The 26,195-nt window shown below is 43.0% G+C and overlaps 1 protein-coding gene across 1 annotated transcript; it reads right to left on the bottom strand.

The window, feature by feature from the left end:
- Positions 1–311: 311 nt before the first annotated feature.
- LOC120025390 (prostacyclin synthase-like) lies at positions 312–24,702 on the bottom strand. The gene is made up of 10 exons (XM_038969945.1): positions 24,360–24,702; positions 23,370–23,493; positions 22,426–22,601; positions 16,802–16,951; positions 6,426–6,553; positions 4,446–4,627; positions 2,691–2,844; positions 1,886–2,067; positions 1,183–1,334; positions 312–826 (listed from the first exon to the last, which is right to left on the bottom strand). The coding sequence occupies exons 1-10, from the start codon at positions 24,482–24,484 to the stop codon at positions 676–678; spliced, it is 1,524 nt and encodes a 507-aa protein (XP_038825873.1). The 5' UTR covers positions 24,485–24,702; the 3' UTR covers positions 312–675.
- Between the last annotated feature and the right edge of the window lie 1,493 nt (positions 24,703–26,195).

Genomic DNA, 26,195 nt, shown 5'->3' with positions numbered 1-26,195 from the left:
TTACCACTCAATGTTATGCTGCTGGGATCCCCAGAAACCTGTGAGAGGGATATGGACTCAGTAATGTAGAGTGACTAAAAAGTAGGTCAGCTCTTATTGGTCACCTGGGCTATTAATTTATTTTCAAATGACATATAAATCTAAACTTTCCATTCACTCTGCCCCCGACCAGCAGGGCAATGTCAGTGTAACGAATGTGTGGTTAGCTCTGTTTAGAGAGTGGCCAGCCACGCCATTACTCTCAAAGCATCTACCAAATAGTTCTCTGATGCAATGGACACAACTGTCATGAGACTGGAGGGGATTTATGACACCATTTAATCACTGGGATAAGCTCCAAATTGTTGTGAACATTTAAAAATATATATCATTGTAATTAGGTGGGGCAAGAGTTTATATGGAAAGCACTTTAAACACTTGGGGCTGGTTTTATTGAGCCAAGCTAATCATTGATACAGCATATAGTGAAGAACAAAAACAAACACTTTAAAGTGAAATATATAAATTATAATTCAAGATAAATAGCACAATAACATTACACTGTACATTTGTGTTGTTACAAAAATACATACTTTATATTGACATATATTGACTTTATATTGACATATGTCAAACACTTTGATATGAGCATAAATTGATGTCTGGTTTGAGAGATCTCCGCACCCCTCTCTGTCTTCAATGTGACCGTCTAGGTTTATATCTGATGGCCAGGTCTCCTTCAGGCTGCAACATTCCAAACCCATAGCGACTGGTGTTCACCTCTGGCATCTGAGCCTCTGGATCACACAGCTCCAGTTCTAGATGAGACAGCACCAGGTACACAAACCTGAACACACAGAGAGAGACACAATAGGTAAGTTGTTGACATAATACATTACAAACGTGTCTAAACTGTAACATTTTCTATTTGCATATACCAGTTTTTGCATACCCCATTTGTATTTTCCTTTGGAATGGGATATTTGCATAGCAGTGAAATTCATCTCACTGGAACCCAATCTTGCATAGACACCTGGAGGAGTCTGCGTAGTCACAAACAGCTGCTAAGCCTTCCATCTCCCCAAATCAATTGTCTGTCCCAGAATTTAGTTTGTCCCTGACTCTGGTGAGGTGGGGACCTCTGACCCCCTCCGACTTCCTCTGCCCTCCCCTAACACCCACAGGGAACACTCAGACACTCACTGTCTGATTGAGCTGATAGCAAAGCGTTTTCCCACACAGCCATTGGTGCCCGCGCCCCATGGCATGGTGTAGTACTTGAGCCGTCTCCCTCCTTTAAAGAAGTCCTTCTTCACAGAGCCTTCCTGGTTGAGGAAGCGGTCATACTTGAATCTCTATGACACGAAACACAGGGAGGTAAAGCAGTGAATCCAGCTCATACTGACAAATGATGATCAAACATGACCGTTCCCTCACGCTTCCTGCAACACGCAACCATATCATATCACATGGCAATATTAGCCTATTATTTCAATTTCCCTGCATATTCCACTAATTGGATGGTACTGTAGGGTGGAGAAGGACAACAGAATGACACAGCCGTGTTACTAAATCCCTTCCCACACCTATTAGCCGTGTTTCTGTTTGTGTTCCTGTGCCATACAGGCTAATCCTGTAGTGGTCCAGTGTTACGGGTTTAACCTTTTCTCCCTCTCCATCAGTAATCCAGGGGCACTTAGAAACTGTGTAGGTGTGCTTCCTCCTTATGTAAACAAATGTCAATGATTATTACTGTACCTTTTCTTCAACCTGTGCTATACAATTAATACAACTAGTGTTGTATAGGATAGACAACATGCGCAGATGGACTTGAAACTAATCTTTATTGTCCATTAATTAGGGAGCTATTCTTTGATAATGTGGGAGGGACAAGTGACATCCATACCTGTGGTTCCTGGTGGATCTCAGGGTCCATCTGAGGGCTAATGAATGGGAACAGGCACACTCTGTCCCCACTCCTGAGTTTGTACTCCTGCCCATCGGCCATGTGCAAGGTCTTTGCCTGCACTACCTCTCTGGTAATGAAAGGGGCAGCACTGAGCCTCAGCGTCTCCTCTAAGGCACTGTCTGGGATTGGGAGGGCAAAGAAAAGAAGAAGATGAACACTAATGTACACAGACTCATTAGGCATATCAAATCAAATTGTATTGGTCACATACACATATTTAGCAGATGTTATTGCGGGTGTAGCGAAATGCTTGGGGTTTTGTAGGGGTTATGTCCTCATAATAGATTCACCAAGGTCATTCTTATTTGATGACTCCCTGCAGAGGAGTTACACATTAAAAAGGGCTAGTCAGGTTACTATATTCAGGTTAGTGTCATTATTTGCACTAGAGGTTAGACCACCTGTTGATGGTGACATGGGAGCCATTAGCTAATTGAGAGCATCTTTCATAGTCTGAGCAGGTGGATCTGCCCTGGTCTTTTAGTCATTGAGCTCATTAGGGTCTCAGGGAAAGACTGTGTGGCCACTCGCCTGGGAACAGTGTGTATGTGTGTGTGTGTTGTATGTGTCTCTCTTTTCAATTTTCCTCTCCCCCTCTCAGCACCTCTCCATCTCTTTTTCCCCCTCCCCTCTCTCTTTCATGATTTTAAACAGAAATACCCTGTTCATTAGGGTACATGTGCCCATAGGGATGAAGCTCCTTGTCTTTGTGCCGATGACCCATGAAACAAGAAACCCTCACCAAACACAGGTGTGTGCTGTAGCCTGTCCAGTAGGGGACACTGTACTGAGTCCTGCCCTGAGATCTTGCTGAACTCCTTCTTCACCGCCCTCATGGCCTCAGAATTGGTCAACAGGAAACCCAAGAGCCAGAATGCAGCAGGTCCAACATTACCCTGGCCACAAATGAAGATTGATATGAAGGCAATGACAGTGAGTTCCCTCTCTGGTAGTTCACAGAGAGATTGTACAGGTAGCAATTATGTAATCGGAGAAGAGAACATTACACACTACATGACAGCTCTTATTATTTTCTCTCATAGTCGTGTAGTTCACACAAAGGGCAACCAACACTTGTCTGTACAGTTAAATCCTTTCCTGTCAGGAAGTAAGTGCTGTAATGGCTTACTTCAAAAGGAAATACATTAGACACCAAACAGATACTCAATATGGAGTGTTTGAGGGCACACTGGCCTGTCCATGGCCATCTCTCTGTGTTTGTACATGACTGGAAAGACCACTGAATTTACATTGCCTCCAGACCAAACAATGTTTCCTATGTAATAAACTGCACAATATACAATCTAGGAGTTGTATGCAATATAATACCACAAGGAAGAGACTGGGTTTGGTGAGGATATTGTTGGTAACACCTTTTGTTCTTAACTAAATTATTAGGGTTACTGAAAAAAAGGGAACTGAAAGATGGCAATCAAGAGTTACATGATGATGGTAGATCATGTGTCTGTGGGAAATGTTAGAGGCAGTTATCAGTTCTCAATGGGTGAAGTAATGTCTAAGCAGCAGGGTTGGGCTCATGGAATTGACCCCAACCCTGCAAAGCAGAGTGTACTCAGAATGTACTTAGTCTCAGAATGTGTTCAGATGCACTTGAAGACATCTTTATGTTTACAGCCTACTTTTTCCATCTTGGGATTCCAAGGGTTCATTTCGCTGACATCATACACTTTTCTCTACATAAAGAGGCTACCAGTGCACTCTTGTGGTAAAGATGAGTATTAAACTCATGTCTGTCTTTCTGTTGTGAAATACTTATTAGAGCAGGAGGAGCAGACTGCAGTGCAGACAACAATTCTAGCACGGAAGAGAAACACAGCTTGAGACAATCCCACTGAGGCCATGTGTAGTTGAAGGCCACTGGGACTCGCAGTAGTCTAACATAGAGATAGTATATCTGCCCTCTCTTAGATAACAACACTAAAATAAGGACTAACTGTTCTGGGGGTTTTCCATACACTCCAGTGGTTGAGAATACAGCATTAGTATTCATCTTAAAGCACTGCACGGGCTCGTAATTATTTCTAGTCTTTCAAGAATAATCACTTATTATAAAACGATTCTACAATGGTTGGACAAGGCATAAAAGGTGTGGCAGACAAACAGGCACAGTAGAATCAGAATTTGAGAGGCGCACTGTGTTGAAAGCTGAATTTGACAAAGGGTAACCCTAACCAATCGAGACTAGCATCTGACATTGGCATGTGAGCGTCTTTGTATTGGAACATTGTCATGTTTAAGATGGCTGCTAGCCAGAAGGGTGTGCTGCTAAATAACTTGGTGTCATTGTTGGCCCACCTCCAAAAAGCTATTGAATAGAAAGGAATTTTTCTATCTATGTGTGTAATGGAACAACAGGGATTTTCACCAATCATTCATGAGACCTGTTCAGAACAGCTTTAAATAGCTGGGCAGCCCTTGCTTTGTAACAATGACAGAACTCACAGGGAGGTGAGTTAGGGCATTGAATATGACTGACCTGTGTGGCCCAGAGCTGCAGCAGCAGGGCTCTCCTCTGTGTCTCCTCGTCAGCTCCCTCCTCCTGCAGGAGGTGCCTATAGCATCTCAGCCAGGTGCTGGACCCCGAGCCCTCACCCAGCCCCGCCGGGGCCAACAGCTCCCACAGACGCACCCGCACACTCTGGGCAGTCCTCTTCTCCTCTGACAGACAGACAGACACCCATACAAAAACACACAGGCACAGACAGGTGAGTCAAGAGTAAACACAAACAAACAAACAAACACACACACACAGGTTAAACAGAGTTAATGTGATTAGTGCCGTGAAAAAGTATTTGCCCCCTTTCTGATTTTCTCTATTTTTACATAGTTTTACTGAATGTTATCAGATCATCAACCAAAACCAAATATTAAATAAAGGGAACCTGAGTGAACATATAACACAATATTTGGATACTTTTTACATTTATTTAATAAATAAAGTTATGCAGGAGGAAACCTGGCACCATCCCTACGGTGAAGCATGGTGGTGGCAGCATCATGCTGTGGGGATGTTTTTCAGCAGCAGGGACTGGGAGACTAGTCAGAATCGAGGGAAAGATGAACGGAGCAAAGTACAGAGATAGATCCTTGATGAAAACCTGCTCCAGAGTGCTCAGGGCCTCAGACTGGTGCGAAGGTTCACCTTCCAACAGGACAACGACCCTAAGCACACAGCCAAGACAACGCAGGAGTGGCTTCTCTGAATGTCCTTGAGTGGCCCAGGCAGAGCCCAGATTTGATCCTGATCGAACATCTTTGGAGAGACCTGAAAATAGCTGTGCAGCGACACTCCCCATCCAACCTGACAGAGCTTGAGAGGATCTGCAGAGAAGAAATGGGAGAAACTCCCCAAATACAGGTGCGCCAAGCTTGTAGCATCATACCCAAGAAGACTCGAGGCTGTAATCGCTGCTAAAAGGTGCTTCAACAAAGTTCTGAGTATAGGGTATGAATACTTATGTAATTGTGATATTTCAGTATTTAATTAATACATTTGCTAAAATTTAAAATTGTCATTATCGGGTAGTGTGTGTAAATTGATGAGGGGGAAAAAAACGATTTAATCAATTTTAGAATAAGGCTAACGTTAACAAAATGTGGGAAAAGTCAAGGGGTCTGAATACTTTCCGAATGCACTGTATTTTACTAATGTAAATGAGCATGACATAAAGATGAAGCAAAGAGTGAGTCATGTGACATGAAACATCAATGATATCCACATGCCATATGAATGGAAAGAGGTGACAGTAGTGACACGGGTGGGGCAGATACTATCAGAAACAGGAGATATGTGGTAGTAAGTCTAGAGGTAAAAACATATACAGTATGTATCGTGAGAGAAGAGTATAATCGGAGATAAGGGGATGAAAGGGACAGGTGACAGTGAAATGGTGAGAGAAGACATAGGTGTGTCAGGTGACATCAGATAGTGAGTATGAAACATCAGACAGTGAGTGAGTATGACAGTGAGTATGAAACAGGTGTGAGAGTGAGAGGAGACGACATAGCGTCCATGAGTAATATGCCAGTGTGAATCGGAAATAGGATTCAAACATATGACCCGCTCAGATAAAATAATTCACTGCAGTGATCGCACCATGGCAACCGAGAAACAAACCTAAAGTCCTTTCACTGATGAGGTCACCACAGTGAGTCCATGGACAAATGACATATCACAAACAGCCAGACGACTCAATGATACAAAAAGCTGAGTCATATAAAGTGATAATAATACAGATTGAATTCTCCCTCTATTCAATCTTTATAATACATTCAAAATTAGGGTAAAACATTAAATCTATAATACCACATTCAAAATTATTTGAGCCCTAAGATCGGACACAATTACTCTTTATTTTTATCAACTCCCACATCCATCTGCCATTGTACTTTTACACAGATTTAAAACCTTGTGGTTCATAATGTTTCTTTCAGAGACCATGTTTCATTTAGTCACCTGGTTTTAGCGTGGTCCTCGCCATTTTGGTCAGGAGGTTGTCAAACGTCCGGTACTCCGCGTAAACGTCAATGGGGTCTGTTCTGTTACTTTTCTGCTCCCCTTCGAAATGTGTGAGGTACCCTGCCCTGAGGGAGAGAGAGTGGGTAGGTGAGTTTGTGGGTGTAAGGTAGAATGTTGTCTCCCTAGTCAGACAGGTTGCCTCCCACAATGTAACAATGTTCCGGCATGTTACCTGAGGTCTCAGATATACAAGACTAGGTGGTATGCCAAACAAACAGAGCTTGCTAGTTTAGGTAGCAATTACGCATAGGAAACCATGTCAAAGAGTAGTCATTACATTGATTGAAGTTGCCTTAAGTGATGGTTAAGATTCATTTCCTATCGATGTCCTCCCACTTAAGGTCAACAGGTACTCTTCCTGTGTTCCACTGCTCACCCACCTGATTAGTGTTCACAGCGTGGGCCTTTACTAGTATAAACTTCTCTCACGCGAAAAGTAGTAATGGTTACATTATCTGCTTCGCATTAGGACGCTGAGTGTTTAAATGACCAACTCAAACATCTCTGGCATCGCTATAAATAAAAAGCCTTCTACAGTGTGCAGGCGTGGAGAGTGCTACAGGAAGGGCAGCCTAGAAGCATAGTGTTTGTGTGAGGGAGGCTCAAATAAGCATGGGTGGCACTGCTCTTTCATTAGATGCCTCTTACGTGCCACTCAACATTCTTCTTGGTGTATTTACAAACAAAGTGGCTCGTGGAACGGGCTTGTGCGTAAACTGTTTATCCCAGGTGTTTGACGTAGGCCCTGGGGGACGTGTGGGTGAGTGAGTGAGTGAGTGAGTCAAGAGAGAAGAATAGTGTTGGACATTTTTTGTGTCCTCGGTGTCTCTGCAAATGCGTGACTACATGTAACGTGTTGAGTCCTGATTATTGTGTTAGGATGTTCTGTGACTGCTCTCATGGAAGGGACTGATAGAAGAACAGAAAGAAGGGAACACATTGTTACTTTGGCCCAATGCCCAGAAACTGTGTATGCAAGGTCATTATCAGCTTATTTAGTACTTACTTAGTTCTGGGATCTACATGGAAGTTCTGGGAACTCCATTTAAGGATTTAGAGAATAGTAAGTGATTGAGTGGAATGATTTTTGTATGATTGACTAATTTACTGAAAAAGGGAAATTAGTTCGCAGAATGATTGAGGTATGAGTAAATTGTTAGAGTAATGTAAACTGATAAGGTAAAATTAAAAGTAAGAAAATGGAACAGTAAAAGTATATATAAAGACCCAGATTGGGCACCAAAGAGACCCAGTAAAGTGATGGCAAAGAAATTTGGTAAGGGGCTACTGTGTCAGACAGAAGATTGGACAGCATGGACTGACCCTGCGAAAGATGCTGTGAAGTTTGAAGAAGAGGTGAGAGCAATCATTGCCATGTATAACCCCCCCACCTGTGAAAGTGAGGAAATGCCCTGTCGGTGTTTGAAGTTCAAGTGGAACCAGTGTAAGGTAGGTTGGAACAGTGATGCAACCAGAGCCAACCGTGCTGACCAACTCATTGCTGTGTTTGATAATGTAAAGACAACATACCCAAAAGCACACAGACTGGCAGAAATACATTCCACCATGATGAAGGCCGATGAGAGCTTTGAGGAATATCAGGAACGAATGGAGAATATCTTCCTCCACCACTCTAATCTGACACCTGACCAAGAATGATATGGCAGCCTGCTGTGCCATGCCGTGGTTACTAGCCTGCGACAAGACCTGAAGACAGCTGTGACCCATACATGCATTTGCTGGGAGACAAAGACCCTAGCTGATGTCAAACCTTAAATCACCCATGCAGAAAGACAGATTAAGTGAAAGAACTCCAAGACTGGAGCTAAACTACACGCTGCACAGTTTATGTTTTTCGCTGGAGGAAGAGGATACCGTGGAGTTGGAGGTCAAGGATGATGCTGAGAGAGGAATGGGAAGAGGGCAAGGAGTGCAAGGCGCCTCTGGAGGAAGAGACTGGAGCTGCTACAACTGTGGCAAGCCAGGACATTTAGAAAATAAAATAAAAATGTACACAACCGTGAAATGCTTATTTACAAGCCCTAAACCAACAATGCAGTTCAAGAAATAGAGTTAAGAAAATATTAACTAAATAAAAGGAACACAAAATAACAATAACAAGGCTATATACAGGGTGTACCGGTACTGAGTCAATGTGCAGGGGTACAGGTTAGTCAAGGTAATTTGTACATACAGGTAGGGGTAAAGTGACTATGCGTACATAATTAACAGTGAATAGCAGCAGTGTAATAACAAAGGGGGCGGGGGTCGATGTAATTAGTCCGGGAGGCCATTTGATTATTTGTTCAGCAGTGTTATGGCTTGGGGGTATTTATTTTTATTATGGGTAGAAGCTGTTGATGAGCCTCCGGTGGTACCGCTTACCTTGCAGTAGCAGAGAGAACAGTATGACTTGGATGACTGGAGTCTGACAATTGTTTGGGCCTTCCTCTGACACCACCTAGGATACAGGTCCTGCATGGCAGGAAGCTTGGCCCCAGTGATGTACTGGGCCGTACGCACTACCCTCTGTAGCGCCTTACGTTCGGATGCCGGGCAATTGCCATACCAGGCGGTAATGCAACCGGTCTGGATGCTCTCGATGATGCAGTTGTAGGACTTTTTGAGGATCTGAAGACCCATGCCTCTCCTGAGGGGGAAAATGTGTTGTCGTGCCCTCTTCACAACTGTCTTGGTGTGTTTAGACCATGATAGTTTGTTGGTGATGTGGACACCAATGAACTTGAAACTCTCGACTCGAGAGGGCCTGTTCGGCCCTCCTTTTCCTGTACTCCACGATCAGCTCCTTTGTCTTGCTCATATTGAGGGAGAAGTTGTTGTCCTGGCACCACACTGCCAGGTCTCTGACCTTTTCCCTATAGGCTGTCTCATCGTTGTCGGTGATCAGACCTACTACTGTTGTGTCATCAGCAAACTTATTGATGGTGTTGGAGTCATGCTGGCCACGCAGTCGTAGGTGAACACGGAGTACAAGAGGGGACTAAGCACGCACCCCTGAGGGGCCCCCGTGTTGAGGATCAGCGTGGAAGATGGGTTGTTGCCTATCCTTACCACTTGGGGGCGGCCCGTCAGGAAGTCCACGATCCAGTTGCAGATGGAGGTGTTTAGTCCCAGGGTCCTTAGCTTCGTGATGAGCTTTGTGGGCACTATGGTGTTGAACGCTGAGCTGTAGTCAATGAATAGCATTCTCACATAGGTGTTCCTTTTGTCCAGGTGGGAAAGGGCAGTGTGGAGTGCGATTGAGATTGCATCATCTGTGAATCTGTTGGGGCGGTATGCGAATTGGAGTGGGTCTAAGGTTTTTGGGATGATGGCGTTGATGTGAGTCATGACCAGCCTTTCAAAGCATTTCATGGCTACCGATGTGACTGCTACGAGGTGGTAGTCATTTAGGCAGGTTACCTTCACTTTCTTGGGCACAGGGACTATGGTGGGATGCTTGAAACATGTAGGTATTACACACTCAGTAAGGGAGAGGTTGAAAATGTCAATGAAGACACTTGAGTATTGGTCCGCGCATGCTCTGAGTCTTTAGTTCGGTGCGGATGTTGTGTGTAGTACATGGCTTCTGGTTGGGATATGTACGTAAGGTCACTGTGGGGACGACGGCGTAAATGCACTTATTGACGAAGCCGGTGACTGAAATGTTATACTCCTCAATGCCATTAGATGAATCCCGGAACATATTCCAGTCTGTGCCAGCAAAACAGTCCTATAGCATACCCTCCGCGTCATCTGACCAGTTCTGTATTGAGCGAGTCACTGGTACTTCCTGCTTTAGTTTTTGCTTGTAAGCAAGAATCAGGAGGATATAATTATGGTTAGATTTGCCAAATAATTTTTTTTACCCTCTGGTTGCACATGCGACATGCTGGTAGAAAGGATGTAAAACGGATTTAAGTTTGCCTCCATTAAAGTCCCTGCCACTGGGAGTGCCGCTTCTGGATGAGCATTTTCTTGTTTTCTTAGGGCCTTATACAGCTCGTTGAGTGCAGTCTTAGTGCCAGCATCAGTTTGTGGTGGTAAATAGATGGCTACGAATAATATAGATGAAAACTCTCTTGGTAGATAGTGTGGTCTACAGCTTATCATGGGGTACTCTACCTCAGGCGAGCAATACCTCAAGACTTCTTTAAAATTAAACATTGCACACCAGCTGTTATTGACAAATAGACACACACTCCCGCCCCTCGTCTGACCAGACGTAGCTGCTCTGTCCTGCCGATGCATGAAAAACCCAGCCAGCTCTATATTATCCATGTTGTCGTTCATCCACAACTCTGTGAAACATAAGACATTACAGTTTTTAATGTCCCATTGGTAGGATTGTCTTAATTGTAGATCATCCAGTTTATTTTCCAGTGATTGCACATTGGCCAATAGGACGGATGGTAGTGGCAGTTAACCCACTCCCCGACAAATTCTCACAAGGTACCACGATCTCCGCCCCCTGTATCTCAGTCTTTTCTTCATGTAAATGACAGGGATTTGGCCCTGGTCTCGGGGAAGCAGTATATCCTTCGCGTCGGACTCATTAAAAAGAAAATCTTTGTCCAGTTTGAGGTGAGCAATTGCTGTTCTGATGTCCAGAAGCTCTTTTCGGTCATAAGAGACTGTAGCAGCAACATTATATACAAAATAAGTTACAATGTGAAAAAAAAGCACATTTGGTTATGAGACCGTAAAACGGCAGCCATCCCCTCCGGCACCATTATCTCAATGGGACTGTCCTGGTGATGGAGATGACCAGGGTGAATGGGAATGGCCAGGACTACCTGAAGATGTAAGGGTTGGAAATCCCTTTGGTGGGAACAAACATAGGATGAGGTGGAAACAGAAGAACACTCTGATGATGAAGAACCACATGCTAGATGTTGAAACTTACCACCTTGCTGAAAATCCCCTGATAGAAATTGAAATACTTGGCCAGAAAATTCAATTCCTAGTAGACACCGGGGCTGCTATCTGCCCCTCTAAATAAAAAATCTGTACTCCTCCGACTGCCCTGTCAACCTCCTGGGAAGAGATCTGATGTGCAAGATAAATCTGACTGCTGCATGCACTGCTGAAGGCTTGTCCCTCCGTTCCCCTACAAATGAGATATACCCATGCATGTCCCAGTGTTATTATGCCTGGCATTTGAACGATCCTGAGGTGGAAGGTGAACTACGAGAGATCACTTACCTCTCCACACCACTGTGCATGGGAGGTCCCAGAACATGTTCACTGCACAGCAGCGGTCCGCTCGTGTGAAGAAGACCCTGAATATCAACAAAGATGGACAAAGCAAAAAAGCAGAATGGAAGTGACAATTGATGGAATATACTACGGTGAGGAATTTACAGGTGCCGGAGTTTTGCTGTCTGATGTACAGAGAGCACTGTATGAAGTAACAGGTGCTGTCCCACACTGTAGTATTAAAAAAAAAAATTGGGGGGGGGAGAATGTAGAGATGTTGACCCTTGGATGAAGAGTGTGATGACAGCCACTGATTGGGTGGCCTGGGAAGGTGATGGGAAGTGGTCACCATCAACAGCAACCTTTTTCTCCTTTCTGTGCTACCACCCGAACGATACCAAAGAAATAACCTATTCCTACCGAGAATATGATGGTTGTGTCTCAAGATAACTCCCACATACTATGGCTGGATGAAGTGTCTCCAAGATTGTCTCCAAGATTGATATTGGGAAGATGAGAGGTGCCACCCCAGTGAAAGTTGTCCCGAAGAATAATCACAGACCATATAAAAATCAGTACCATCTCAGCAAAGAAGCAGAAATGGGTATTATTCCCATCCACGAGACCCTGGTTGAAAATGGGTCTTTGATCTCATGCCCAAATTATCTGTGTAACACCCCTATTCGACCTGTTAGGAAGCCATTTGGTGTATATAATTTTGTGCAAGATCTTAGAACAGTTAATGATGCTGTTCACGCAAGAGCACCCTTGGTGTTGAACACACTTACTATTATTCCCCAAGTTCCCCCAGGCAGCTATTGTTTTTCGGTTATAGTTTTGGCTAATGCATTTGTCAGCATCCCTGTTGACCCTAGGTCACAGTATTGGTACTCTTTTCCGTTTCTTGGGGAAACAATTACTTGGACAGTGATGCCACAGGGCTACATTGAATCACCTGCCGTTTCTGCCCAGGAAATGGCGAGGAACCTGGAAGGTTGTATTCCCTCTGGATGTAGTACTGTGGTTGAATACGTTGATGACCTGTTGGTCTGTTCCCCATCTGAGGAAATATGTCACGAAGATACTAAGGCATTGTTGATTTTCTTAGCTGAAAATGGTCAACGTTTTCCCCTCTAAGATGCAGTTATGTAGAAGTTCTGTTAAATATTTGGGTCATGACATTATTTTTGATGGTCACGCCCTCTCTAAAGATATTGCCTCAAGCCTAAAGTCCCTGCCTAAACCTGTTACTAAGCAGCACATGATGTCTCTGTTGGGAGTGGCTGGATACTGCCGCCCATGGTTGAAAGACTATGAGGAGACAGTACAGCCTCCTCAGGATTGTATTTCGAATCAAACTTTATTTGTCACATGCCAAGACATTCATGGCAGAAAGATGTAAATGTCTGAAGTGGTGGAATGGACCCCTGAGACTGAATTAGCCTTGATTAAGTTAAAGCAGGCTCTACTATTGACCCCCTGTTTAGGGTTTGCCTGACCACACCAAACCATTCCATATTTTTGTCTCTGAGAATCATGGGTTTATGTCTACTGTGTTGACACAGTACCAGGGAGTTGGCTTTAGGCATGTGGGATACTACTCTAAGCATGAAAATATGTACTGTGCTTAACCCATTGACCATTGAGATGGACTGTAGGAAGCAGAATAGGAAGCAGCCAGCTTGGCTGCACAAAGACGTTCCTCTTTTGAATTCAGGAACGACAAGGGTGAACCTTTAGTAGGCTATGCGGTTGTCACCGCTGTTCAAACTGTGGAAAGTGCTAGACTTCCCCCTCACTTGTCTGCTCATGCAGCAGAGTTATTTGGTTTAACCAGAGCATGTATGTTAAAGCTGATTGTGCAGCCAAGCTGGCTGCTTCCTATTCTGTTTCCCCTTTCTACAGATGGCAGCAGTTCCTGTTCCCATTAACCTCTTCTCTCCTAATAATGTTGTTGTTTTGCAGGCAGCAGCTGATGCGACTGAGATAAGGCGGTGGGCTGAACACTGCCACAAGGACACCTCAGGTGTATGGCTTGATGATTCTAATAGACCTGCCATGCCCCATTGTACTTTCCAATACCTTGTTAAATTGTCACATGGTCAAGACCATGTGTCAAAAGGTGTTTGCAGAATTATTTTGTAAGAAATGTGTGATCTGTATGACTAATAATGTTGGATGCAGCATTTCAGTATCCTACGCGTCCAATCCCTGGCCAGAGGGCCCCTTTGAGCACTTGATGATGGACTTCATTGAGTTGACCCCTTGTGAGGGGAACAAGTATTGTTTGGTGATTGTTGACATATTTTCAAAATTGATTGAAGCTTTTCCTTTCAGGAGAGCTACAGCAGCAGCTGTGGCAAAGGCTCTTCTGAGAGAGATCATACATACCAAGGTGGGGTCTGCCGTCAAAAGTCTCCTTTGACAATAGTTGACATTTTGTGGATGAGATTGTTCAGTCCCTGTCATAGGCTTTACAGATTGATTTGAGAAACCATTGTGCCTATCATCCTCAATCTGGGGATGCGGTAGAACGGAAAACCAAACCCTAAAAAAATGATTGATTAAACTGATTGGTGAAACAAGCCTGACATGGGTGAAGGTGCTTCTATTGGCACCGATGAGCATGAGAGGCAGATCCCACACAGTGACTGGTCTCTCTCCCCATGAGGTGCTGACAGGGCAACCCATGAGAATGACTAACACGCCATTTCCTCAAAAGAGGTTGCCGTTGCAGGGAATGAAAGAAGACATACTGAGTCTCACTTAACAATGTTCTTAAGACTCTTCCCACAGGTGAAGGCTTCTCTGCCCAATCTATCAGGAGGAACTGAGCATTGTCAGTGCCCTGACGACTTCATGGTGTTGAAAAACTACAGAAGAAAGAGCTGGAAGGATCCTTGTTGGAGAGGACCATATCAGGTTTTGCTGACCACCCCGAACTGCGGTAAAATGGTAGCTGAGAGGGACACCTGGATTCATGTCTCGCACTGCAGACAAGTTCCTGCCCCTGAGGAGGATGGCGGGAGTCCCATCCCTTAGGCTGTGTGGCCTCCCTGGATCTGTACCATTGTGCTGATTGGAACCATTGATTGCCCTACAGTGACTGACCGTTCAGGTGAAGATGAAAGTCCCGAGCCAAAGGGACCACCGCAGACTCAGAGTAGTGGTCCAGAAGGAGAAGTCAGCCAAAGGAAAACTGAAGTAAAAGGTCAAGATGAGGGAGGGAATCTGTTCCTCTCTCGAGCTGGAATGATGGCAAATGTCACCTCATAAAATACTTCTTGTTGGGTATGTGGGTTGTGTCCTGTGGGAGTTGGTAAGGGTCTCCCATATATAGGGGTTTCCTTGCAGGGGTAAACGTAACTATTCAACTGTCCTCAAAATTGTCATTGGCCAATTCCCCCCCCCCCCCAATGAATCCCAACCCCATGACTTGTTTTACGATATACAATGTTATTGTCAGCTTTGTATATCCTAGACCAAACAATTACAGTGACCCACCCATCCCTATAGTAGAATCCCTGGTAGCCCCCTGGTGTATTAGAGGAATTGGGAGTAACCATTTGGGTGAAAATGTTTGTAACTGTACTATGTTGGTGAATGGTAGCAATAACTGCTCTCTTGTAGTACATGATTCTGTTACAGGAGCACCAGGAAATGTGAGTTATACAATTGTTGTTTAAAATAAGTCTATCACACTGAAAGGAGCCCCAAATGGTACCTATTGGTTGTGTGGCAGATTTGCTTATTATAGTTTACCACCTAATTGGTGAGGGACATGTACTGTTGGGTTTGTGGTGCTGGCCATGAGAGTCCTTGGAAACACTGAAACAGAATTGAGGGTTCTGTTCAGAGACTATCATCAGCCGACCACTCATTTTAATAAGTAATCCCTTGCAGATGTCACTCAGGTGCAGACCTTCTTCTCCCAATTCGCTCGTGTTTTGCTGCCCCAATATGGAGTTGCATGTGCCTCAGATCAAATTCGAGATTTGGCTATTAAAGTTGAGAAAATGGAAAATGCTACTGGAGACGCCTTTGTTGTTCTGAATGAGGAAGTAAAAGCACCCCGTAAGGTGGCCCTGCAAAACTACTTATTGGCAGGTCAAGGGGGTACTTGTGCACTGATTGGCGACGAATACTGCACTTTTGTCCCAGATGTGTCATCAAATGTGACTGATCTTGCTAACTACATTGCCACAGTTACAAAGTCTCATTCTGGGAAATCAGAGTGGGTGTTTACTGGTTGGCTGAAAGGCCTATTTGGAGCTTGGGGCTCCCAGATAGCTCAGTGGGTAATAGCTGGAATCTTTTGTTTGAAGTGTTTGATCATTTTGCTTTCTTGATGTAAGGCCTTTTGTACTTCCCTGGCAACTAGAATCTCAGCAACTATCATGTTCAATGCTACTAAATAAGGTGATACTGATAACTTGCTGTCTCTCCAGGAACTCCCCTTTCCCCCTACAATTGATGATAATATACAAGAATGAGTTAGTATCCATGTTTGATAAAATACCTGAAGGTTTTAAGTTAGGTTGTTAAACAACAGCAACCTTATAATGTGAAGGGTAATGGGAAAGGTATTAAATATGAAGATGGATTTTTGTCTATTGTATGTAAGAATCAGTATTTACTAAATGCACTCCTGATGATAGACTGAATGTATGTTAAGAAGTAAAATACATTTTTGTTATCACATATGGTGATAAAAGAAGGGAGTGTAGTGGACATTTTTAGTGTCCTCTGTGTCTCTGCAAATGCATGTAGCATATTGAGTCCTGATTATTGTGTTAGGATGTTCTGTGACTGCTCTCAGGGAAGGGACTGATAGAAGAACAGAAAGGGACACATTGTTACTTTGGCCCAACGCCTAGAAACTGTGTGTGCAAGGTCATTATCAGATTATTGCACCCTGAGAGCAGAGACGCCTCGTTTGTGCATGAGTATAAAGAGTGCTAAAGGGAGAGCATCCCTTCAGAGCTTCTGACAAACTTGTACTTAGAGTATTAAGTTGGTTGTAACCTCTCCAGCCTTGATACTAAAGACCTGTTAATTTAACTTTAAATCCTTAGTGGTAATTTCCATGACAATTTGAACCCCTCCAAACATACCTGAAGAGAAGACTGTAACAGAAGCTGAAGAGCCCGTCCGTGTTCCAGTCAGTCTGGTTGTGACAGGGCCTCTGGGCTTGCAGCAGCAGGGACTGGAGATGGCAGTGCATAGTGCTGCTCAGGCAGGACAGGCTCTCCCCCTCAAAGTGCCTGAGGACAAAAAGGATAAATATCTTGTTAATCTACCCATCGTGTCTGATTTCAAAAAGGCTTTACAGCGAAAGCACAACATATGATTATGTTAGTTCAGAGCCAAGTAAAAAAAAAAACACAGCCATTTTCCAGTCAAAGATAGGAGTCACAAAAAGCAGAAATATAGATAAAATGGATCACTAACCTTTGATGATCTTCATCAGATGACACTCATAGGACATCATGTTACACAATACATGTATGTTTTGCTCGATAATGTGCATATTTATATCCAAAAATCTCAGCTTACATTGGTGCGTTACGTGCAGTAACGTTTTGATTACAAAACATCTGGTGATCTTGCAGATCCCAGAAATACTCATAATAAACATTGATAAAAGATACAAGTGTTATTCACAGAATTAAAGATAGACTTCTCCTTAATGCAACCGCTGTGTCAGATTTCAAAAAAACTTTACGGAAAAAGCATCATCTGAGTACGGCGCTCAGAGCCCAATCCAGCCAAAATCCATCTTCATCAGAATGCACTCCCAGATGGGCCTCCCGGGTGGCGCAGTGGTCTAGGGCACTGCATCGCAGTGCTAGCTGCGCCACCAGAGTCTCTGGGTTCGCGCCCAGGCTCTGTCGCAGCCGGCCGCGACCGGGAGGTCCGTGGGGCGACGCACAATTGGCATAGCGTCGTCCGGGTTAGGGAGGGTTTGGCCGGTAGGGATATCCTTGTCTCATCGCGCTCCAGCGACTCCTGTGGCGGGCCGGGCGCAGTGCGCGCTAACCAAGGGGGCCAGGTACACGGTGTTTCCTCCGACACATTGGTGCGGCTGGCTTCCGGGTTGGAGGCGCGCTGTGTTAAGAAGCAGTGCGGCTTGGTTGGGTTGTGCTTCGGAGGACGCATGGCTTTCGACCTTCGTCTCTCCCGAGCCCGTACGGGAGTTGTAGCGATGAGACAAGATAGTAATTACTAGCGATTGGATACCACGAAAATTGGGGAGAAAATGGGATAAAATATATATATATAATAAATAAATATATAATAATAATAAATAAATAAAAAAGAATGCACTCCCAGGAATCCCAGTTCGACAATAAATGACTGATTTGTTCCATAAAGTCCATCATTTATGTCCAAATAGCCACTAGTTGTTAGCGTGTTCAGCCCAGTAATCCATCTTCATGAGCACTAGGTCCAGACAAAAACTCGAAAAGTTCCGTTACAGGTCATAGAAACATATCAAACGATGTATGGAATCAATCTTTAGGATGTTCTTAACATAAATCATCAATAATGTTCCAACCGGAGAATTCCATCGTCTGTAGCAAAGCACTGGAACGAGAGCTAACTCTGTCAGGAGCGCGCATCACGAGCCTGAGACACTCTGCCAGACCACTGACTCATTCAGCTCCCATTCCCCCCTCCTTTATAGCAGAAGCCTGAAACAAGTTTCTAAAGACGGTTGACATCTAGTGGAAGCCTTAGGAAGTGCAACCCCATAGACACTGTGTATTCGGTAGGCCAAGCTTTGAAAAACTACAAACCTCAAATTTCCCACTTCCTGGTTGGATTTTTCTCAGGTTTTTGCCTGCCATATGAGTTCTGTTATACTCACAGACATCATTCAAACAGTTTTAGAAACTTCAGTTCAGAGTGTTTTTTATCCAATACTACTACTACTAATAATATGCATATATTAGCATCTGGGACAGAGTAGCAGGCAGTTTACTCTGGGCACGCATTTCATGCAAAAGTGAAAAAGCTTCCCCCTATCCCAAACAGGTTTTAATAGTGAAACTTACAACAAAACAACAAAGAATCTAACAAACGTGCAGTATTGCAGTGCACAAGGCAACTATACAAAAACAAGATCCCACACCAGAAAGTGGGAAAAAGGGCTGCCTAAATATGATCCCCAATCACAGACAACGATAAACAGCTGTCTCTGATTGGGAGCCATATCAGGCCAACATAGACATACAAAAACCCCTAGACCTACAAAACCCCTAGACATACAAAAAACTAGAGTACCCACCCTAGTCACACCCTGACCTAACCAAAATATATAGAAAACAGAGATATCTAAGGTCAGGGCGTGACAAACAGTGCCCAGCAACAGCATGGTGCGAGGTGAGCACATTTGTTGTATGCACCAGGGGTTGGAACTGGTTCAGGGAACAGAACAGAAAACTGGAAAATAATGAAATTTTTCAAGGAACAGAAACTGAACCTGGAATGAAAGTGATCCATACTATTCCAGAACAGAACCGTTATTTTAAAAGCATGGGAACTAGTATACTCACGGACATCATTCAAACAGTTTTAGAAACTTCAGAGTGTTTTCTATCCAATAGTAATAATAATATGCATATATTAGCATCTGGGACAGAGTAGAAGGCAGTTCACTATGGGCACGCAATTCATCCAAAAGTGAAAATGCTGCCCCCTATATCAAAAAGTTAAAGAAAAAAATAAGCAAACACATTTGGTGTTTGGCATGTGGGAGACTCCCCAAACATATGGAAGGAGGTACTCTGGTCAGATGAGACTAAAATTCAGCTTTTTTGGCCATCAAGGAAAACGCTATGTCTGGCGCAAACCCAGCACCTCTCATCACCCCGACAACACCATACCCACAGTGAAGCATGGTGGTGGCAGCATCATGCTGTGGGGATGTTTTTCATCAGCAGGGCTTGGGAAACTGGTCAGAATTGAAGGAATGATGAATGGCGCTAAATACAGGGAAATTCTTGAGGGAAACCTGTTTCAGTCATCCAGAGATTTGAGACTGGGCCGGAGGTTTACCTTCCGGCAGGACAATGACCCTAAGCATACTGCTAAAGCAAAAATTGAGTGGTTTAAGGGGAAACATTTAAATGTCTTGGAATGGCCTAGTCAAAGTGGTATGACTTAAAGGTTGTTGTACACTAGCGGAACCCATCCCACTTGAAGGAGCTGGAGCAGTTTTGCCTTGGAGAATTTGCAAAAATCCCAGTGGCTAGATGTGCCAAGCTTATAGAGACATACCCCAAGAGACTTGCAACTGTATTTGCTGCAAAAGGTGGCTCTACAAAGTATTGACTATGGGGGGGTGAATAGTTATGCACACTCAAGTTCAGTTTTTTTGTCTTATTTCTTGTTTGTTGCATCTTCAAAGTGGTAGGCATGTTGTGTAAATTAAATGATACAAACCCCCCAAAAAGTCCATTTTAATTCCAGGTTGTAAGGCAACAAAATAGGAAGGGGGGTGAATAGTTTTGCAAGCCACTGTAGGTACTCACATTTTCCATGTATCCATCATGAGGTTGCTACAACCATAGCCTATGAACGAGTTTACAATGTAGGTGAACAGGTCAAAATATTTTTTTGTAATCAAGGTGACAGACAGTGACTGTCACGCCCTGACCTTAGAGATCCTTTTTAGGTCTCTATTTTGGTTTGGTCAGGGCGTGAGTTGGGGTGGGCATTCTATGTTTTTGTTCTATGTTTTCTATTTCTATGTGTTTGGCCGGGTGTGGTTCTCAATCAGAGGCAGCTGTCTATCGTTGTTTTTGATTGAGAACCATACTTAGGTAGCCTTTTTCCCACCTGTGTTTTGTGGGTAGTTGTTTTCTGTTTTGTGTCTGCACCAGACAGAACTGTTTCGCTTTCGTTCTCCTGTTTGTTGTTTTTGTTCGATGTGTTTTTTTTAAATTAAATCATGAACACTTTAAACGCTGCACCTTGGTCCACTCTTCCTTCAGCCATCGAGAACCGTTACAGTGACACATTCAGTACTGCCTTGTACACTCTTGCCTGCATCTAGCTGATCTAGGGTGTAATCATTAATCCAACAGTTGCAAATGTGATTTTCTATTGGACAAATTTATGTATGTTTATCCCCGTTTTGTTGCGTTTGCTTCCATTTAAGAAACATTTTACAACAGAATTGGCTGATTGAATACACCTCTGATCACACGCAAACAGAATTCACTTTCATAGCAGCTACATTAAAACAGCATGATCACTTTGCTCATTGTATATATATATATATATATATATATATTTGCTTCTCACAACTATCTACACGCTCTCCTCCTCTCAACTTTTCCCTTCGCTTGTGGACTTCAGTGCACAACACATCAGCTGTCTGACCAGGCAAAAAAACCTTTCCAAGCCAAACCTTCATATCATGACCGCTAACTGCTACACACAGCCTACATCGTTGTCACGTCATAGTCAACATAGCCACTAGAACTAACGCGTTAGTAAACCCACTACAATCATGCACTACAGTGTAAAGTCAGAAAGCAGTTACACCGGTGGGCCCCGATGGCAATAAATTAATAAAACTTAAAGCCAGCTAGCTAACATAGCATCCCTTTCTGTTTGAGCCGGGTGTTTGAGTAGGCTAAACTAGCTAGCTGCATTCGCTAGATAAGTGAAAGTTTAAAAAAAAATAGGGCCAAATATAGCTAGCCAAATCTCTCTCGCTCTCTCTCGGAAGAAATTAATTTGTTCAAAACTGTTCAACTATTGTCTTTCTCTCTCTCTTTGAGTCAACTACTCACAACATGTTATGCACTGCAGTGCTAGCTAGCTGTAGCTTATGCTTTCAGTACTATATTCATTCTCTGATCTTCTGATTGGGTGGATAACATGTCAGTTCATGCTGCAAGAGCTCTGACACTGTAGGTTGGAGGACGTTCTCCGGAAGTTGTCATAATTACTGTGCAAATCTATGGAAGGGGGTGAGAACCATATGCCTCCTAGGTTTTGTATTGAAGTCAATGGACCCAGAGAATGACAAAAGCTAGCTGTCCTCAGGCTACACCATGGTGCTACCCTACAGGGTGCTGCTGAGGCTACTGTAGACCTTCATTGCAAAACAGTGTGATTTAATCAATTATTTGGTGACGTGAATATATTTAGTACAGTTTTATCAAAAAAGGATAACTTTTTTAATATTTCACTATTTTATTTTTATGAAATTCACTGAGGAGAATGGTCCTTCCCTTCTTCCTCTGAGGAGCCTCCATCTGGTGTACACATATGTTGCAGATGTTATCGCGGGTGTAACGAAATGCTTATGTTCCTAGCTCCAACAGTGCAGTAATAACCAACAAGAAAAGTTGACTAGGAGCTAGGAACAGAGCGTCCATGCCTGTTGTCGCGATCTTGCTTACCAACTTATGCTGATGGTAGTGATATCGGTGATGGTTGATGTAGTATTCCCTGGTCCCAGACACCTCTCTGTCTCAGGGAGGGAAACATTTTGATTTAGACTACGGTGGAGCCAGGCAGCAACTTTACACACACACAGTTGTGTATTATACCTGTGTAAGGATCCAGTTATTGGCTGGATAATGCTGTCCTCAATTGTCTTATTTAAAACATGTCATTTTGAACTCTGACCATATCAATAGGCATGTGGAGCTGTTTTTGGGCTGGCCCACATAAAAGAGCGAGTGACACTGTGCTAGGGATAACGATAGGGACGTACTGTTTCATCATGGCCTTCTCTACAGCAGGGTTGTGATGGGGGAGCCGCAGGCTAAAGATCCTGTCCATGAGAACCTGTGCATAGCGTGTGAAGTCCAGGGACACGGAGTCCTCTATCACAGCATCATAAGAGCTGGGGTCCAGCAGCACTGTCACATAACGTCCAGCCACACGCACCTACACACACAGACACAGACACACAATTAATAAGGGTGACACAAACAAACACTCACCCTGAATGGTGAAGAATTGAATCTACTGTAGATGTATTCGAGAATTAAGGCAAGAACAGATGATCAGGTTAAGGTACATTTACGTAGATGATATTGAGGATAGTGTTTTATATCCTCCTGAGACCCCAAAAAAGTGTTTGGGGTGAAAAGAAAACATTACTAAGATTGAGATTTTGTAAAATATTGTTATTTATCTTTTATTGTAAGTGCAAAATTGTTATCTGTAACGGTCATTAGGACGTAAATATGAAAACATTTAACATTACAGTCAATGGGTAAAGTAGGTGAAAAACATAGTTGCGGCATCCGGTTGTCCACTACAGAGGATATTTCTTTATAAGCTCTTATTTAATGTGAAAAAAAATATTACACAGTACTGACAACTCACTTAACTATTCCTGAGATATTCACTTACTAGAAAACAAGTTGAATATCAAAGTCGCAAAAATAATAATTACACACTTCTTTTCAAATTTCTATAAAATGTTCTAATTTTGACAGCAGACATTTTTTTAAGAACCAGGAAGATAAAGTTGTCAAAGTCACAACCTCACACATGTGACATCATTGAAAAGCCCAGAATGTCATCTCAAAGGGACAACAGGACGTAATACTGTGGCTTGTATGGCCTTAGAGATATGGACAAAGAATTGATGTCCACTAGAGAACAAACATTTATTGCTGGGTGTCAGGAGGATATCGCCACTCTTACCGTGAAGATATCGCCATGCTTCACCTTCATACGGGTTAGGAACTTGGCAGCATCTCTTCCAAACTCAAGGGCATGGCCTAACCATGGAATAACTCCTTTATCTAAAGGTGGCTCTTTCTCTGACCTGTATAGAAAATAACAGAATACAATTAATTTTGAACAGCTAATATTCATACCTATATTTGTTCATATCAACATTACTGATTGCACATATTTTGTATTTTAATATAGTGACTGTACCCATACATCAATTGAATCAATATTTGCATGCCTGGCTCTTATCAGTACATTGTGTAACACAGCTGTGTGTAAAATATATACAGCTTTTCCAGGAAGTTTTAAAACCAGAACTCTCCCATTAACATTTAGAATAGAACAAGCCCATCAGTTCCTCACAACCAAGGAGACAGCAACAGGGATGAAAACAGATGTGCCTTCATGAACCTTTGATACAAAATATTTGAGACACGCAAGTTTACATTTAACTGGCCAGCAGAAATAGTCCTTAAATCGACAGAAGTTTCGAAGTCTGGCTGTTTAACCAAACTCCAAACACAGCGTTGAGTGGGAGGATAAATTGTTATTTAACAGGCCACTAAACTAACAGATTAAGTAATGTTGTTTACTTCTTATAGTAAATCCCTTGGTTTTTGGTTAAACTCAGAATTATCTAAATTGTGCCTCTCAAGAATGATTGACAGGCGACAGCTCATTTAAATATATCGCTCAATACAACTATGATATTATCAAGATCTATTTAGATTATTTTAGGTTTATGGTAAATACTACTTTATGCTGGGTTAGTTTATGATAGGTAGGCAATACATATATTAATAAGTAGGCTACGCAAATATGCGCACAGGTGAAAACAAGTTTGAAAAGGCTACAATACAGTTTTATACAAAAAGCATGCATGCTATGTTCAATGTATGCATTGCAAAAGTAGAAATTAGCTCGAATAAAACAGTGATTTTAGAAAAGGGTACTCACCTAGAGCGTTTCGAAACAAGTATGAATAAGATCAGGATGCCCTGGACAATCAAAAGTATCGTCCAAATCATAGCTCGTAGTCTTGACAGAATTACATGCACGTTGGTGCGCAGCAGTGAAAACATATGAATAATTTAAGACGACAGGGTCCACCTGATATAGTGCTGTTTTATGTCATCCGATGACGGCGTTCCAGGGTGTTCCCCGACCTCACCCTGCATGTTTCCTCATCCATCTTCCTATCCGCAAGAGCTCACGTAGGACGCCTTAAAAGCCAATTTATGCTTGATCCGAAATTGTGGACGGAGGGTGTGACGCAATTGCAGAGTTTCTGGAGGCATGCAGAGGCCAAATCAAGCTCTGTAGCGCATTGCTGCGCGCCACTCAAATGTAACAATGTGGAGGGCTCAGTATAGCTCCACATTGAGATTATTGGTTGACAGTAGGTGTGGGCGGGAGGTCCTGTATAAACACAAACTCACTTCCTTGACAACAGCTCTGCAAAGCGCCAAAAGTATGTTTGCTCTGACTTCTGCGGACTCCGCATGCAGTAAATGCTGTATGGCCACTGAAGATGACAATTGACCATGCAGAGCATTTTAGTGTGCAGTTCACTAAAGATTGGTTATTTTTGAATTACTCTTTTTACTGACTGAGAGTCACGACTCCTTCATTTTAAAGCCAGGCGCCATATGGATGGTGTGAAGCAATTGCGGAGCCTCCGGAGGCATGCATAGGCCACATTGAGCTCTGTACAATGGCGAGGACTCTGTATAGCTCCGCATTGACACAAACTCACTTCCTTGACAACTCCCTTCACCACAGCTCTGCTCAGCGAAGCACAATAAATATAAATGCCCTGACTTAAAGCCAATTTATGCTTGACCCATTGTTTTTTTGCTCAGAAAACTTGGGGGGCCAAATAAAACCACCCCCGTTGGCCTGCGGGCCACCAGTTGGGGAACCCTGGCCTATGGTGAACGACATGTGAATGTAGAATCATTACTCTTTTGAGTTTTCAGTTCATCGTTTGCCAGTAGGGGGGTCCTGCGTGCTCTGGGCATTACTGACTCAAATGAATGAAATGAGTCGAAAAGATCAGAGTCAGTAAAAAGAGCGGAACTTCCCATCACTAGTAGGACTATGACTAGATCTATTTTCAGATACATCTATGCCTAAACAAAACCAACCAACAAACCCACGTTTGATTGTAATCAGATTAGGTTAAATAAAATCAATACAGAATAATTACATTCCACCGATGAAGTGTCATCATGGATAGCCTCAATAAATTACACTGTTTACTAACATGTTATTCAAGTCAACATTATTAAACTGATATTTCAATCAAGTAATAATTAATGTTCCTAGTCAGTCATATTTATACAAACTTGCATGAGAACAGTCACTTTTATTTCAGTTCATGATGTGATACGATCATGGTGATGTGTGAAACACCCAAACTTAAAATGAGTTAGACTGATGTCACACTATCAATGTTGCATCTGTTTTGAAATGGCAGCAGACATACCAGAGGGGTATACTACAGTCATGGTGAAAAGTTTTGAGAATGACACAAATATTAATTTTCACAAAGTTTGCTGCTTCAGTGTCTTAAGATATTTTTGTAAGATGTTACTATGGAATAATGAAGTATAATTACAAGCATTTCATAAGTGTCAAAGGCTTTTATTGACAATTACATGAAGTTAATGCAAAGAGTCAATATTTGCAGTGTTGACCCTTCTTTTTCAAGACCTCTGCAATCCGCCCTGGCATGCTGTCAATTAACTTCTGGGGCACATCCTGACTGATGGCAGCCCATTTTTGCATAAT

This window comes from Salvelinus namaycush, chromosome 2, assembly GCF_016432855.1.
Source record: "Salvelinus namaycush isolate Seneca chromosome 2, SaNama_1.0, whole genome shotgun sequence".
Taxonomy (NCBI): domain Eukaryota; kingdom Metazoa; phylum Chordata; class Actinopteri; order Salmoniformes; family Salmonidae; genus Salvelinus; species Salvelinus namaycush.
This window is presented reverse-complemented; position numbering and strand designations above follow the sequence as displayed.